The sequence below is a fragment of the Coenobita brevimanus genome, chromosome 62 (assembly GCF_032717465.1).
Source record: "Coenobita brevimanus isolate Jiangsu-jjx chromosome 62, ASM3271746v2, whole genome shotgun sequence".
NCBI classification, from domain to species: domain Eukaryota; kingdom Metazoa; phylum Arthropoda; class Malacostraca; order Decapoda; family Coenobitidae; genus Coenobita; species Coenobita brevimanus.
In genome coordinates this window covers 3876681-3891447 of record NC_137015.1, presented here as the reverse complement: position 1 = coordinate 3891447, position 14767 = coordinate 3876681, and the positions used below count along the sequence as shown (strand labels likewise).

The window sequence follows — 14767 nt, the reverse complement described above, 5'->3', positions numbered from 1 at the left end:
AATAACTCATCCATATTCTAGGAAGAAAAAGTTTGCTAACAACGGTGCTTAAAATCACAGCGAGATGGAAGTCACAGAGCACTTAGTTATCCCAAGCTAATTTTCCACATAAAAACCCTTAATGATTTCAAGTGTTCAAAGGACCTGGCTACCGAGATGTGGGATAATAGATGCTGTAGCTTTAAGATAATTGACTTTACGTGGTTCATAAATACCAGTGTTTAGTCTTTTGATGTCTGTGTAATATCAGGTCCAAGGAGAGAAGCTAAAGGACTGGAATGAACCCCAGGATAGAGTCAAGAGCAAATGTTATGATGTTTATGGCGGTGCAGTTCAGTTTGTTGGCGTACAGTATGTGGCTGGGATACTGAGGCAGATGGACTCAAGTGTCATGCCAGTCAGGTCCAGAAGGCTGATGTCTGCCTTGCCTTGGCTGCTGTAAATTTATTGCAGCTGAGTATGTGGCTTAATAATCAGAAAAAAAAAAAAAAAAAAAAGGCCTTCAAGATATTGGGAGATCTTTCTTAGGTTAAAATATGAAGATGATCTTATACAAAAACTGGAATTTGAACACCGAGTAGAAATACGAAGATCGGACGATTTCAGTGAGTTTTAAAATTCCAAGCGGAGATACTGAAAATAAGTGAAACATTAATCTTTCTTTTCCGTGAGGCTGGGTGGAGGCCTACGTACAGTACACCTATCTGAAACGTGACTGCCAAGGAATACAGCTCATTTCGTCACCAACTCATTTCATCACCACATTTTAGACCTGTTTTTAACCCCTATCCTACCCGTTTCGTGACCATGTTGTGCTTGTTTAATGAAGTGTGCTGTTGACGAAATGGTGACGAAACGGGATATGGCGAGGAAACGGGTTAGAGACGAAACGAGTTTTCGGTTACGCATCGGGTTGGTGATGAATCGCAATGATGATTTAAACAGGCACCGGCTGCAGAGTCTGACAGTTTTAACGCGATTTATCTCTTCAAAGTCGATGTCACTTACAAACAGGCTTGCGTCAGTTAAGGAAAGTTCCGAGTGAAGGAGCTCAAGAGTATGGATGTAAAGCTGACGAATAAATGTAGCTAATCAGTCCTAGTAATAGTTACTTTGTAAATGCTTGGGCGTTGTGTTTAGTTGCTCCTTCACCCCCAAGGAAAAAATTTGGGAATAGCTAAAAACAGAGAAAGTAGACTCGCAGTGACCTACTATAAATCAAATTTCGTTATCTTCTGCAAGAGTAGCGTTTCTAGCATATCACTGAGTGCTGATCGATACTGTTGTGTCTTTATAAAGTTAATAATCGGTACATTTTGATTGATAACTTATAGATTTATTATACCGTCCGCAGTAACATGGAACATGTAGCCTAACTTAAGAAAAAGCTAAGGAAGAGGACAAAATTCTTCGAAATTCGTGAGACATATCTAGCTTATCGGTAATTATAACGTAGAAAGTGTATAGTGTTGTAACTGAACGTCATACACCCCCCACCCCATCTCGTAACATACCAGCTCCCCCTATCTCATCACCCACATATAAACCCAGTCACCGAGTTCCTTGCCAACTGCCTCCTTTTTGTCATTATTTTTGGCACGCGTGGTGGGTGCACAGGTGGCGCGTCATTACCGGGGCGTCATGCAGGTGTTGACCCACAGGTATTGCAGTTGACGGCAAAAAGAAGAAGGAGGAAGAGGAGGAGGAGGAGAAGAAGAAGAAGAAGAAGAAAGAAGAAGAAGAAAAAGAAAAAGAAAAAGTGTCCAAATGTCGGTTTAACTCTTCAGTCCGATTACCTGTTTTTTAATTTGTTATGGGTGTTTCCTGGAGGTTATATTCAACTTTGGAACGGCCTCTTGTACTGTAGGGGTTACTAAAGGTTCAGTCTAACCCTGCCAGTTCGAAAAGTCAGTTCTAAGATGAATATAATCGTCTGTCATTAGCAAGAATAAAAAATAAAATGTATGGATTGAAGGGGTTAACTACCACACGATGACAGTTTTGTTGTGACATCTTGCTATTACCAGACGATTTTATTCAGCATAGGAGAGCCTTTGGTGGTGAAGGGATTATTGAAGGCGACATGTAACCTTTGCAGTTCAGTGTCTCTCCTGAGCCGAATAAAAAGATGTGGAGATAGTAAGAATTTTAAAAAGTCCACGGATTGAAGGAATCAACGAGGTTATCTAAAGTTAATTTCGGTTATGATGATTGAGGTTAGCATAGACTGGATTAGGTTTTGTGGGATAAGGTTAGGTTAGGTAGGATTCAGTTAGATTTGTTGATATTAGGTTAGGTAGGGTTATGTGTCACGTAATGTTTATATACTCAATGAAGGAAAAACCAAAGACGAGAAGCCTGTAAAGATGTTCGAGAGAGAGAGAGAGAGAGAGAGAGAGAGAGAGAGAGAGAGAGATTAAAGACACAGAAATGCCCAGGCCAGACAGCGTTTAACAGAGTAATAGACAGAGGAAAATATAGACTGAGGTTTACCGCGGCATCCTGCACATGGACTTGGTGATGACGCGCAGGAATTGCATTTGGCGGGAAAAAATTGTGTCGAAATACAGGATTAAATTATGTCCTAAAGATATCCAGTAGTTTCACCCAGGTAACATCAAAGCAATAAGTTCAGCCCGCAGGAGCTTAGGTTAGGTTTGGGTAAATTTTATATATATATATATATATATATATATATATATATATATATATATATATATATATATATATATATATATACCGAGTAATTATGTTAAATGCGCCAGGTGTTGACAGACAGGTATTTCAAATGGCAGAAATAAAGTGTATTAAGATGCAGGTTTAAATTATGGCGCGAATTTCTGTTCAAATTAAGTGTTTAAATGCCCCCACCCCCCTTTTTTTATGACACCATCTGTTGAGCATGTGATCTGCCAGCATGTAACCCTGAGATAGGAACAAATAATAATAATAATAATAATAAAATAATAATAATAATAATAAACACATGAAGAAACCTGGCTTTGAAGTAAGGAAGAGTTGAGTATGCCTTTTAAGTCCTTCACTTCCCTGAGGTAATTTTTTTTTTTCTTCAGATGATTTGACTCGGCTTGGGAGAGACTTTATTCGAACTGAGAGAGAGAGAGAGAGAGAGAGAGAGAGAGAGAGAGAGAGAGAGAGAGAGAGAGAGAGAGAAGTGTCCGTTAAAGAAAATAATAATAGTTAATAATCCTCCAAGTCAGTCATATCAACAGTAAGCCTTGAGCCACCCCTTCACTACAAAACATCCTCTGTAAGCTGAAGGAAATTGTCTGCTTATAGTCTGAAAAAATGTAAAGAAAATCGTTTGAGTAAATAGATTAATACTTTCGATCCCAGAAAGTGTTTTAATTTTATTTTTTGCTACTTTCAAACGATTTTATTCAGTTTATCAAAGTACCCTCGTAGTAAAAGGGTTAATGGAGAATATATCTGGCCCCCTTCAGTTCGAAAATCTCTCTTGGGTAGAATTAAATTGCCTGAATATGGAGGGAGTAGTAGTAGTAGTAGTAGTGGTGGTAGTGGTGGTGGTGGTGGTGGTGGTGGTAGTAGTAGTAGTAGTAGTAGTGGTAGTAGTAGTAGTAGTGGTAGTAGTAGTAGTAGTAGTAGTAGTAATAATAATAATAATAATAATAATAATAATAATAATAAAATAATACCAGTAATAATATAATAATGATAATAATAATAATAATAATAATAATAATAATAATAACAATAATAATAGTAATAATAATAATAACGTAATAGGAATTAGTAAATAAATAAGGCTCTAGTATTTCTGCCTGGGTGGGAGAGAGAAAATAACCCTTGAAATTCCCGCCTTGTGTAGCCTCGTACTCCATTAAATCCGTGTTACGTAAGCCGTGACGCTTGAAGGCCACGGCAGGATGGGGGTAGGGGGTGAGAGACATTGCATATCGGGCGAGCTATTTGTTGGTGGCAGGATGGTTGTACAGGAACAACAGTAATGATGATAGTGATGATTGATGATGATAATGATGGTACTACTACTACTACTACTACTACTACTACTAATAATAATAATAATGACAGTTGCTTAGATATTTTTTTATAGTACGAAAGCACACACACACACACACACACACACACACACACACACACACACACACACACACACACACACACACACACACACACACACAGCAAAAGACGCATGTTTTTCATTGAGCACATAGTAAACCCCAATCCACAGCTTTTCCAAAAAAATTTATGATTCGTCCATTCATACAACAACAGAAAATATGAAGACGAACGCCCACTAACCATCACCCGCCTTCAGACCCTCACATTTAATGCTTTTTGCTGGTTGTCCTTGCTTTTGGCGCGCGACCTCCACAAACAGGTCGGTTAGAAGCACAAACGGCGCAGACGGAGGAGCTAAAAGGAGGACTGGGAGTGCGTTTGCCAAGTTTGCCCCCGCAGTCACTGGGTTGGCAGGGGGGAAAAAGACGGGAATTGATATGGAAATGATGAGAGAGAGAGAGAGAGAGAGAGAGAGAGAGAGAGAGAGAGAGAGAGAGAGAGAGAAGACAGATAAGTCACAATGTTAGCCGGGGAGAAAGGCAATAATTTATTATGTAGACTGCAGAGAGAGAGAGAGAGAGAGAGAGAGAGAAGAGCATCATTTATTTCAGATCAGGAGAATAAAACTAGTATTTTCGTTTACAGTTTTGATATTCATGTGAGGTAGAGTGGTGTGATGAACCCCTTCACTACGAGGACGTTATTTTCATCCTACGTTTGGTAACTCCAGACGATTTTATTCCGTTTTTAAGAGAGACTTTTCAAGCTAAAGTGATATATACAGTAGAATTCAATATATATATTTGGGGGGTTACGAGAAATCTCCCCTGAACTTAAAATAATCGTCTCAAGGTTGCTAGAAGAAAATGACGTTCACAGGCTGAAGGATTATTTATTTATTTATTTATATTATTGAATCATCATCATCATCACCATCATCATCATCACCACCGCCATCTTCTTCATCATCTTCTTCTTCTTCTTCATCATCATCATCATCATCATCATCATATTATTATTATTATTATTATTATCATCATTATTTGACTCACTTTTCCCGCCACTTCCAGAATCGGACTTCGAGCAATGGCGGGCGGGGCTGGCCAGGAGGCTGAGGCCGGAGCCGAAACAACCAGAACCAGAGGTCAGGCCCAAGCCGGAACCTGATGCAGCTCCGAAACCTCAGCCAGACCGAAGATGGGGAAAGAAACCGGAAATTGAGAGAAAACCCGAACCTGAAAAGAAACCAGATTCACCATGGATGAGGAAACAAGAAACCGATAGACAACCCGAGCCTTTCAAGAAACCAGAACCGGAAAAGAAACCAGAGCCGATGTGGAAGAGAAAACTTGAACCCATAAAGAAACCCGAACTTGAGACCAGACCTGAGCCAGAAAAGAAAATGGAACCCGAGAGAAAACAGGAGCCACTTTGGAAGAGAAGACAAGAACCCGAAAAGAAACCAGAGCCTGAAAAGAGACCTGAAGTCCTGAGAAAACCAGAAGTTGAGAAGAAACCTGAAATCCTAAGAAAACAAGAGCCAGAAAAGAAACCCGAAATTCAGAGAAGACCGGAACCTGAAAAGAAACCAGAGCCTGAAAAGAAAAATGAAATTCTGAGAAGGCCGGAACCCGAGAGGAAAGTGGAACCTATTAGGAAAAGAGAATCATTTAGAAAACCAGAGCCTGAAAAGAATCCAGAACCTATAAAGAAACCGGAACCCACAAAGAAAATTGAGCCTGAGAGGAGGATAGAGCCTTTGAAGAAGCCAGAAATAGAAAAGAAACCTGAACCCATAAAGAAACCTGAAATTCAGACACGACCGGAGCCAGAAAAGAAACCCGAGCCTTTGAAGAAACTGGAAGTCCTGAAGAGACCGGAACCCGAAAGGAGATTGGATATTGAGAAGAAACCAGCACTTGTAAGAAGACTAGACGTTGAGAGAAAACCGGAACCAGTAAAGAAACCCGAAGTTGCTGTAAAGAAACCGGAAGCTGAAAGGAAACCAGAGCCTGAGAAGAAGCCAGAACCATTATTCAAAAGAAAACCAGAATTCGAAGTCAGGCAAGAACCTGAGAGAAAACCGGAGCCAGAGAAAAAAACTGAACCACTGTGGAAGAGGAGGACTGAAATGATCAAGGCAGAACCGTTAACAAAACCAGTGATAGAAAAGAAAGTTCCAGAACCAGCAAAGTCAGTGGAACCCAAGAAGGACCTGGAGACGATATGGATAACAAAACAAGGCCTGAAGAAAAGCGAGGCTGAAAGGAAGCTTCCAGAACCCGAAAAGAAACCAGTACCAATATGGAAGCGGAAGCAGGAGCCAAAACCAACTGAAGCCCCGATCAATAATATCACCTCCGACGACTCTGATGATAGCACCAACTCAGACAGGACAATTCCAGAATCTAGTAAGAAACTCGTAGAACCCCAAAAGAAACCCGTACCTCTGTGGAAACGGAAGCAGGAACAAAAGCAAGTGGAAGTCCCGGTCACCAATACCACCCCTAACCAAGACGAATCCAACGAAAGCTCCGACTCCGAGTGCGATCTGTTGTGTCCCATTTGCCACGAACTGTACGACAGTGAGGCTGAGGACCAGCGTCCCGTCCTTCTGCCTCGCTGTGGACATACTTTCTGCCGTGCCTGCCTCCTCAAGATCAAGGGGAAGGGTCACTTCCCGTGTCCCACCTGCTGCAAACGCCATTTTAAGCCACCCCTGGAGGACATACCAATTGTTGAGGACATCCTCAAGCGAGCTGACGCCTTCAGAGAGGAGAAGGTTGGTGATTACTGGCATGCAATGAATTTACATAATCATCCTTGGTAGTGGATGGCTTATTAACATAGTCCCTGGGAAGCAGTTCCATGAGAGTAGAGCGGGACCAAAAGTCTTGTAGCTGACCTAAATCAATGCCTTCAGCCGGGGGACACAACCACATTAGCAAATATATAATCCGGATTGAGTCTGCTACATTATACATCTCTTTTTTTACACATCAAATCTTATCACTGGGGATATGCAAAATGGGTACTGCCCACGTACTCCCTTCAGGTCAAGAGAGGCAACTAAAAGGAAAGGGATTCGAGGGCTGAAAACCCTCCCTTCCTTGTAGTGTGTTCCTCCCAAAAGCATGCAGGACAAGGAACTGGAAGAGAATCTTGTGAGGTTGCGTGATTGAATGGGCGTGGATGTAATGATGATTAGAGGAACATGAGATGGATGAAGTGATTTATGAAATGAAAATGGATGCAATTAACCTTGGAACGAAGTCGAAAGGAGAGGAGGTAGAGGTGTTTTAGGATGTAAGGTGGAAAGGATATCTTGGATAAATGAAAGGGCAAGATGAAATGAGGAAGTTGGCATAATGGAGACGAGTTTTTAAGGGCAAAGATGTGAATGCAAGACTTCTGTTGATTAAAATGAAAAAGAGCTATGAGAGGTGGATGACTCCGTAGTCTGCGTGTGGACCAGATGGTGAGAGGAGTGCAAATGAAAGAGGATGGGGAAGGGGGGGAGGATAATGTTGTCGAATAACTTGTTTCTGAAAAGTAATTAGAAAAAAAAAGGAGAGATCTGCTTGTAGATTTTGCACTGTAGAGGCGACCTAGAAAGTGCATGGCAGATTTGACAGAGAGGCTTCCTAGCGAAATGTACGAGGCAGTAGAAAAGCTTTTAAGTTAAGGGGGAAAGTATTTTTTTTCTGCTGAACAGAGCATGTATGTAGGTAGCAAGGGAGGGAGATGTTTTGGGGTAAAGGTGGGGTGTCCATAGCTGTTCTTGTTTATGAACAAACTTGTGAGGGTGGTATATGAAAGGCTACTGGGGAGAGGGGAGAGTTTAAAAAGGCAAGGGGATGGGTTAATGGAGAGAGAAGACAATTCAAGATTGCAAGAAACGGTATTGGGGGGAAGTGAAAATTTAGGAATGCAAGGAGAAGGGGTATTGGAGAGAGGGAAAAGTTTAGAAATGCAAGGGAAGGGGTTTGGGGGAAATAGAAAACTTCAAATGAGCAAGAAGGGGTACTGGGGAGAGGGGAAAGTAAAAAAAATGCGAGGGAAAAGGGTATTGAGGAGAGAGAAACTTTAAGCGTGCAAGAACGGGTACTGGGGAGAGAGGAAAGTAAAAAAAAAAAAAATGCAAGGGGAGAAGATATTGGGAAGAGGTAAAGTTCAGCAATACAAGATGGAGAGGTGTGGGGGAGAGGGGGAAAGTTTAACAGTACAAGGAGATGGGGTACTGGGGAGAGGGGAAGGCTCAGAAATGCAGAAAGAATGGGATACTGAGACTGAACCGGTTGTTGCTTGCAGATGACACAGCGCTGGTCGGGGGCTCAAAAGGTAAAATTCAGCATGTGGTGTCTGAATTTGTGAGAAGAGAGAAGTGAGAGTAAATGTGAGAAACAGTAAGATGATGATATGTAGTAGGAACACACAGCAGAATAAGAGTCAGACGAAGTGAAATAGATCAAGAGAGACTAGAATGATTTAGATATGGACGAGGGGGTAGTAGCCGATGAGAGAAACCAAAAGTAGGCCTTATATAGGGTGGGAAGAAGGGGCGAAATTGTTAAGGATGCTGAAGAATGAGTGGAAAGAGAGATCTGCATCGATGTGGAAAAGAGCGAATTGGAATAAAGAGGTAGTGAAGCGATCAGGGTAAACTTCAGGGAATACGATAGGGCGTGATTGTGAGTGAGAAGTATGCTTTGGTATACAGACTTGTACACGACAGCGGAGAGAGAGAGAGAGAGAGAGAGAGAGAGAGAGAGAGAGGTTGCTTTCTCCTGCTTTCCAACTGCACCCTATAAAGAAAACTAATAAAAAAAAAAAATCTGCGCTATGGTTTGTGTATGTTAAACTGATTTGTTACATACAAAAACATATTAATCCTTTTACTACATTGACATTATTCAAGCTTATCCATCCTGCCTCCAGACAGTTTTATTCAGCGTAAGAGAAAGTAGTGAAGGGGTAAATGAAGGCTTTATATATAACCCCTCCTATTGAAATGCCTTCTCTGAGCAGAATGAAATCGTCCGGAGATAGCAAGAATAATAATAAAAAAAGACGTCCTCGGGCTGAAGCAATTGCTAGTATATCCATCAATTAATGTATAGGACGAAACGTGTCAGCACTGTCAATAATGTGGACACTTTAATTTTTCCAAATTGTTAAAAGATTGTGTAAGAGTGCCAGGGAAGCCTAGGAATGAGGAACCTGAAAACTGATGTCAATTTAAATTTGGTTATAATCCCGTCAGTGCGATTACATTCTCCTTGCATGAAGAAAGCCATCCGATATACAAGAATGTTTTTAATATGAACTTCATCGTACTGAAGGGGTTAAGTGTGGGTGTGTTTATTCAGGGCCGGATCCTGCCCTTTGGAAAAAGGGAGGAAAGGGTGTGATTCCTACCGAATTACCAAATTCCTCAGAATTTATTACCGAAATCTCCCTTTTCATTGAAATTATTTGGTAATAAACTTTACTGCATTTTGTTTGGTAAGATTCTTCTTTTATTATAGCAATAATTGGTCTGCCGAAAATGGGTGGGGGGCGTACGACCCCTAAATCCGTCCCTGTACGTGTGTGTGTGTGTGTGTGTGTGTGTGTGTGTGTGTGTGTGTGTGTGTGTGTGTGTGTGTGTGTGTGTGTGTGTGTGTGTGTGTGTGTGTGTGCGCGTGTGTGTGTGTGTGCGCGCTCGCGTCTCTAATACCAGCGTGTGTGGTACGGTGACAGCTGGGGCACTGCGAGAAGCACGGGGAAGTGTTGGGGTTCTGGTGCCAGAACTGCCGACGGCCCCTGTGTGGCAGCTGCAGGGTGGAGCGTGGCCACAACGTCATGCAGACCCGCCTTGTGCTGAAGGAGAAGCGTGACCAGTTGACGCAGCAGGGCAAGGAGATTCTGGCAAGTGTGGACCAGGTAAAATGTTATGCTCATTTTACTCCAATTTAGCCTAAAACTGCCATCTCTCCATTGTGAATGCTGAGGTGTGGCAATATAGTGACACTCGAGTATGGCAGTAGTCACGACGAAGTGCTGTTGAAAGGATGTAGAGCCCTGTTGTTGTCTTATGCTGCCACAAAGGTGTGTGAAAGAAGTTGCAAAACATCGAAAATTTGGGCCAAGTTAGTGTAAAAGAACTATTTTTTTTAGCCCATGTATAACGGCAGTATGCTTAAGGATTAAATCACATATTTTTTGTGATAATTTCTGAAGCGCGTGAAGGATAGAGGGAGCTTATAAACTCTAAATTATTGTTGGCTGCTTCTGTGATGTGGAAAGCAGGTTAATTGTATCTGATAATCATAGTCAGTCCAAATATGCTTGTCAGAAATTGTGGACTTTCCATCTTAACAATACAGGTTTTAAGTATATGACTGCAAAGTTGGTTGTTTTCACCTTCAACTTCATTTAGGTACCATCCACTTTATAGCTAAACTAAATATTGTAACGAAAAATAAAACTATTTTGTAAATTAACTGGTACAGGGACTTTTGTACTGTAAAAAAAAATTGGTTGACGTGTTTTTTAATACTTCCGCAGGAGAAGAAGAAGATCCTGGAATCCGTCAAGACCTGCTCAGCTCAACTGCTCAAGGTCAGTTCAGGCCAAAACTTATGATCAGTTGTCTGCTGTAACTGCGACTGGTTTTCGCAGGAAGGAAAGGAGTACAGAATATTTTCATGTCTCTTGCTGTTCCTGGGGAAAAAAAAAAAAGTGAAGTAATATAAACATTCTGGTTATTATAGGGAGCTGACTGTTTGTGAGCCTATAATTTTGAACAGACGGGAAATGAAATTAATATGGAAGAAAGGATAATGAAGAACTTATTATTAATATCATCATCATCATCATAACGTCTTTTTCCCCTCTAATGATGGAGTGAAATAGAGTCCAGAAAAGAAGGGAAAATCAAACACGATAGAGAGAGGACTAACAGCAGCATGCCCAGTGAGCTGAAGTTTCGTATGGGATTGTTTGTGTATACATTTTTCCTAACTCAGCTATTAAAGACTTCGCAACCGAGGAAGAGTAAGTAGTAAAGTGAAACACACACACACACACACACACACACACACACACACACACACACACACACACACACACACACACACACACACACACACACACACACACACACACACACACACACACACACACACACACACACACACACACACACAAGTATTACTTAACTGCTATGGAGAGTTGCTTTATTGTAAAAATTAGATAAGATCCATTGTTAATTCTGTACTTCCCCAGGTGTGTGAGGCGAGTGCAGTGGCTGAAGACTCCTCGCAAGACGTGAAGGAGATGTTGTCAGAGTATAAGCAGGCGGTCGATATGCAGTTCCTCCTGGGCAGCCTCAAGCGCATGAAGTCCATCCTGAGCAGTCTGAAGCGGGGCGCCTCCTCCATCTCCGCCAGCAGTGACACGGAAACTGAACGCACGGGTGACACTCCCAAGCTGAGCCGACGTAGGTCAATGAACACAGCCAGATACCGAAGTAAGAGCTCGGACAACAAGCACAAGAAGCTGGTGCACATTGAGGAGATGAACAAGAACGGGAAACCAGCCACCAAAGCCATGACACAGCTGAATAAGAAACCTGATGTTCGTGGGTTGAATTACTCGCAGCAGCAGGGTATCTCCGGCATGACAGGGGAGCAGCGGGCTAAGGTGTCGAGTGAGGGGCCCCTGCTAGGTGTGGAGGCATCAGCGCTTTGGCCGCTAACCTGCTGCGTCTATGATGAGGACGGCAGGCGGGCCCGGGTGGCGTGGGAGGACGGCAGGCTCCATATGTGGGCCCTGGGAGACCACGTGGACGATGCTCACTTTATGATCAAGGTGAGTGGCTGTAGAAGTCGTTGTAGTGACGGTAATATTGAGTCAGTGGGTGAATCTTCGTACCTGGGTGGAATGATTTCGGACAGCAAAATCATGCTTTTTCAACCGAATTATATCGTTAAAAACGGATTTTGTATCACAAAAACATTGCATTGCACATCCCACTAGTCATCTGGGCAGTAGATCCACCCCTTCTTAGTGGTCGGCTCTAAATACCTAAGGTCATTTTCGTCCCTTTGACAGCACAGTGATTTTCGTCATACGGTATGTTCATATTTATTAGCAAATTTCACAGTGACCTACCCTTGGTCTCAGGTGGTGTTTGAGAGGATGTGTCACTGCTGCCAAGTTGTCTAGCGCAGAGCATAGCGTTTAATTCCTAGAATGAGGGAGAAAGAATTCAGCCAATATACTCTCCATGCATGTCGTAAAAGGCAGCTAAAACTGTCAAGAAGTCGTTCTCCTCTCCTCTCTTGTGCCATGGTTCCATCACATTACACTTGTACAGTAATTGTATCTAGGACTTCCATTGTAATCATTTTCATTTTAACAAATCATTAGGGATTGATCTCTCTTCCCTGTGTGAACATGGAAAACTGTTTTCAGGTGATGATAATGATAATAATACTAATGATTACAAGGGCAGTAAGTTCAGTAACTGAGTTCCTCCCATGTTATGTACAGCTGGCGGTGCTGCAGAGTGTCATCCCACAGGACAACCCTGAAGTGTTCATGGATCTGAGTGTAGACGATCGTTACCTTGGCCGTTTCTATGTCCGCTTGTGGGGCCACCTCCGCCGGGCACACCACTTCCTCGCACTCTGTATGGGCACCCACGGACCATCCTACCGTGGGGCTAAGTTCGAGGAGGTGTTCTCAAGGGGCCTGAAGGGCGAATGTCTGCATGCCGGGCCCTATCTCACCCCCGAGGGCGGTCACAGTGCCCAGGGTGTTATGGACAACCTGGAATGGGATGGAAAATTCAAGGGTCCTCAGAGGGAACGTTTGGTGGTTGGCGCCGGGAGTGGGAGGCCTGATAGAGATTCTTGCTTCGACATCTGTACTATAGAAAACAAGAGCAGGTACTTTGCGTGTCCCTTCGGCGAGGTGGTAGACGGGTGGGATGTGGTGCTGGCTGCCAAAGACCACCGACCCGTCAGAGCGGTCACTATGATGGACGTCGGGGTTGTCATACCAGATTTCTCAGCCGCCGCCATTGCAGCTGCCAGCACTTAACTGCAGGCACATACCACTGAATCCTTCTGGGGGAGAGGGGACAAATTAACTGCTTTTTTTTTTGTTTTTAACTTTCCACAGGATATTGCATCGTTTAGTTACCACAGAAGTTGGCCGAATATGTTACATTGCCACTGAAATTACCTGAATTTATTTAATTACTACTGATATTGCTTGAATTTCAGGATTAAAATAATTGTTTCACTTCACGAAGTAAATGTCGTCACTACGATACTCATATCTGTTACATATCTTGCATACATAAATGTGTGCCTATATTCTTCTTATATTCCACATTGTCTAAATCAGCAGAAGCTGTTTGCCCTAGTTCTGCCCCTTTGAGTGACCCCACCTCCTTTCACCGCTCCTCACCTGTACGCATCCCACATACCCTCACGGTGCTACTCAACAAAGTCACAGCCACACGCGTGTTTCTCCGCGTTCCCCTGGGCTTACGAGGCTCCCTGACACCTCTTCATTAGCATTTTTTTTATTACACCTGAATTTTACAGTTTACTTCACCAGTATACTGCATTATTAATGTCAGCATAATTTGCATATCGAATGCTGTGTGTCATATGTAGATGTAAATTGGCCAGAGAAAAGCTCCAGGAGTCCTGCTGAGCCCTCGAACCCGGAAGAATGATGGCGTAAAAAAAAAAAAAAAATCCCTATATGAACATCAGATAACAGTGAACAGTTAAGATCCAATAGCAGTGGCAAATAATGCTCTACCTCACGTTTATCATGAACACCAAAGTTCTCTATGATCACTGCAGTGTCATTTGTTATCATCAGAAATCCATTTTACATCCACTGTACTTCAACTATGTCCAGTATGCTTTTTTATTGTATATGACGTTTAAGGAGAGATCTGTGAAATATTAATAAGGCTGACTGTGACTCGTATTACGGTTATGAACAACTCGCATTCTTGTACTGTATTAATTTTAGTTTTCCGTTTTACTGCAGAAGTAATGAATGCAACATTTTCGTTGTGCATATGTATTTATTTATAAGCCTTTGCCAAGGTGATACGTTTAGTTCTGCTATACCCTCACTTATGTCAACCTGTTTATATATTAACCACAAGCTGAGTAACAATGTACAGCAAAGCACCTTCACGTGTGTGGGGCACTGAGGCTTGAACCTACCTCGCCTCCGCAGACCGTTCGTGCCCCACACACGTGAGAGTGCTTTACGGTACCATGTTGCTCATATGTCAGCCTGTTTCTGTCCTACTGCCCCATGATGATGAGATTCTTTACTGCAGCCACCGAACTCGTACGCTGTGAAATTACAAACATCTGCGCTATGCCGCAAAAAATTTGGATTGTTATAGAAATCTTAAGTGCAAAATGCCTCTAATATACAGGAAACGAAGCTGAATATAAACTCATCACAGAAAGTCTGTAGGTCGTGAATTCCTTTTTGACGGGAATTCTGATGCCAGCCAGAGCTTATAAGGTTAGCCATCAAAGGTCACCTATTAATACTGAAATTCTTGAAGGTGAGCCACTGACACGAAGTCCCTAATCAAAAATGTTAAAATGTATGAGGGACATCTAGCGAATGAATCAAGTTTAGTCTTTCTTGTAGTTTGTTAGAATAT

General features: G+C 42.3%; 1 protein-coding gene across 2 annotated transcripts in view; it reads left to right on the top strand.

Annotated features, from left to right (window-relative positions):
• The window catches only part of LOC145404088 (uncharacterized), a 33663-nt gene extending 19476 nt beyond the window's left edge, over positions 1-14187 (top strand). For both annotated transcript variants that reach the window (XM_080275694.1, XM_080275695.1), the window contains 5 exons: positions 5136-6847; positions 9808-9990; positions 10615-10668; positions 11335-11919; positions 12604-14187. In XM_080275694.1, the coding sequence (XP_080131820.1) occupies positions 5136-6847; positions 9808-9990; positions 10615-10668; positions 11335-11919; positions 12604-13155 (3086 nt within the window). In that variant the 3' untranslated portion in view covers positions 13156-14187. The remainder of the gene's footprint in view (positions 1-5135; positions 6848-9807; positions 9991-10614; positions 10669-11334; positions 11920-12603) is intronic.
• The last annotated feature ends 580 nt before the right edge of the window (positions 14188-14767 follow it).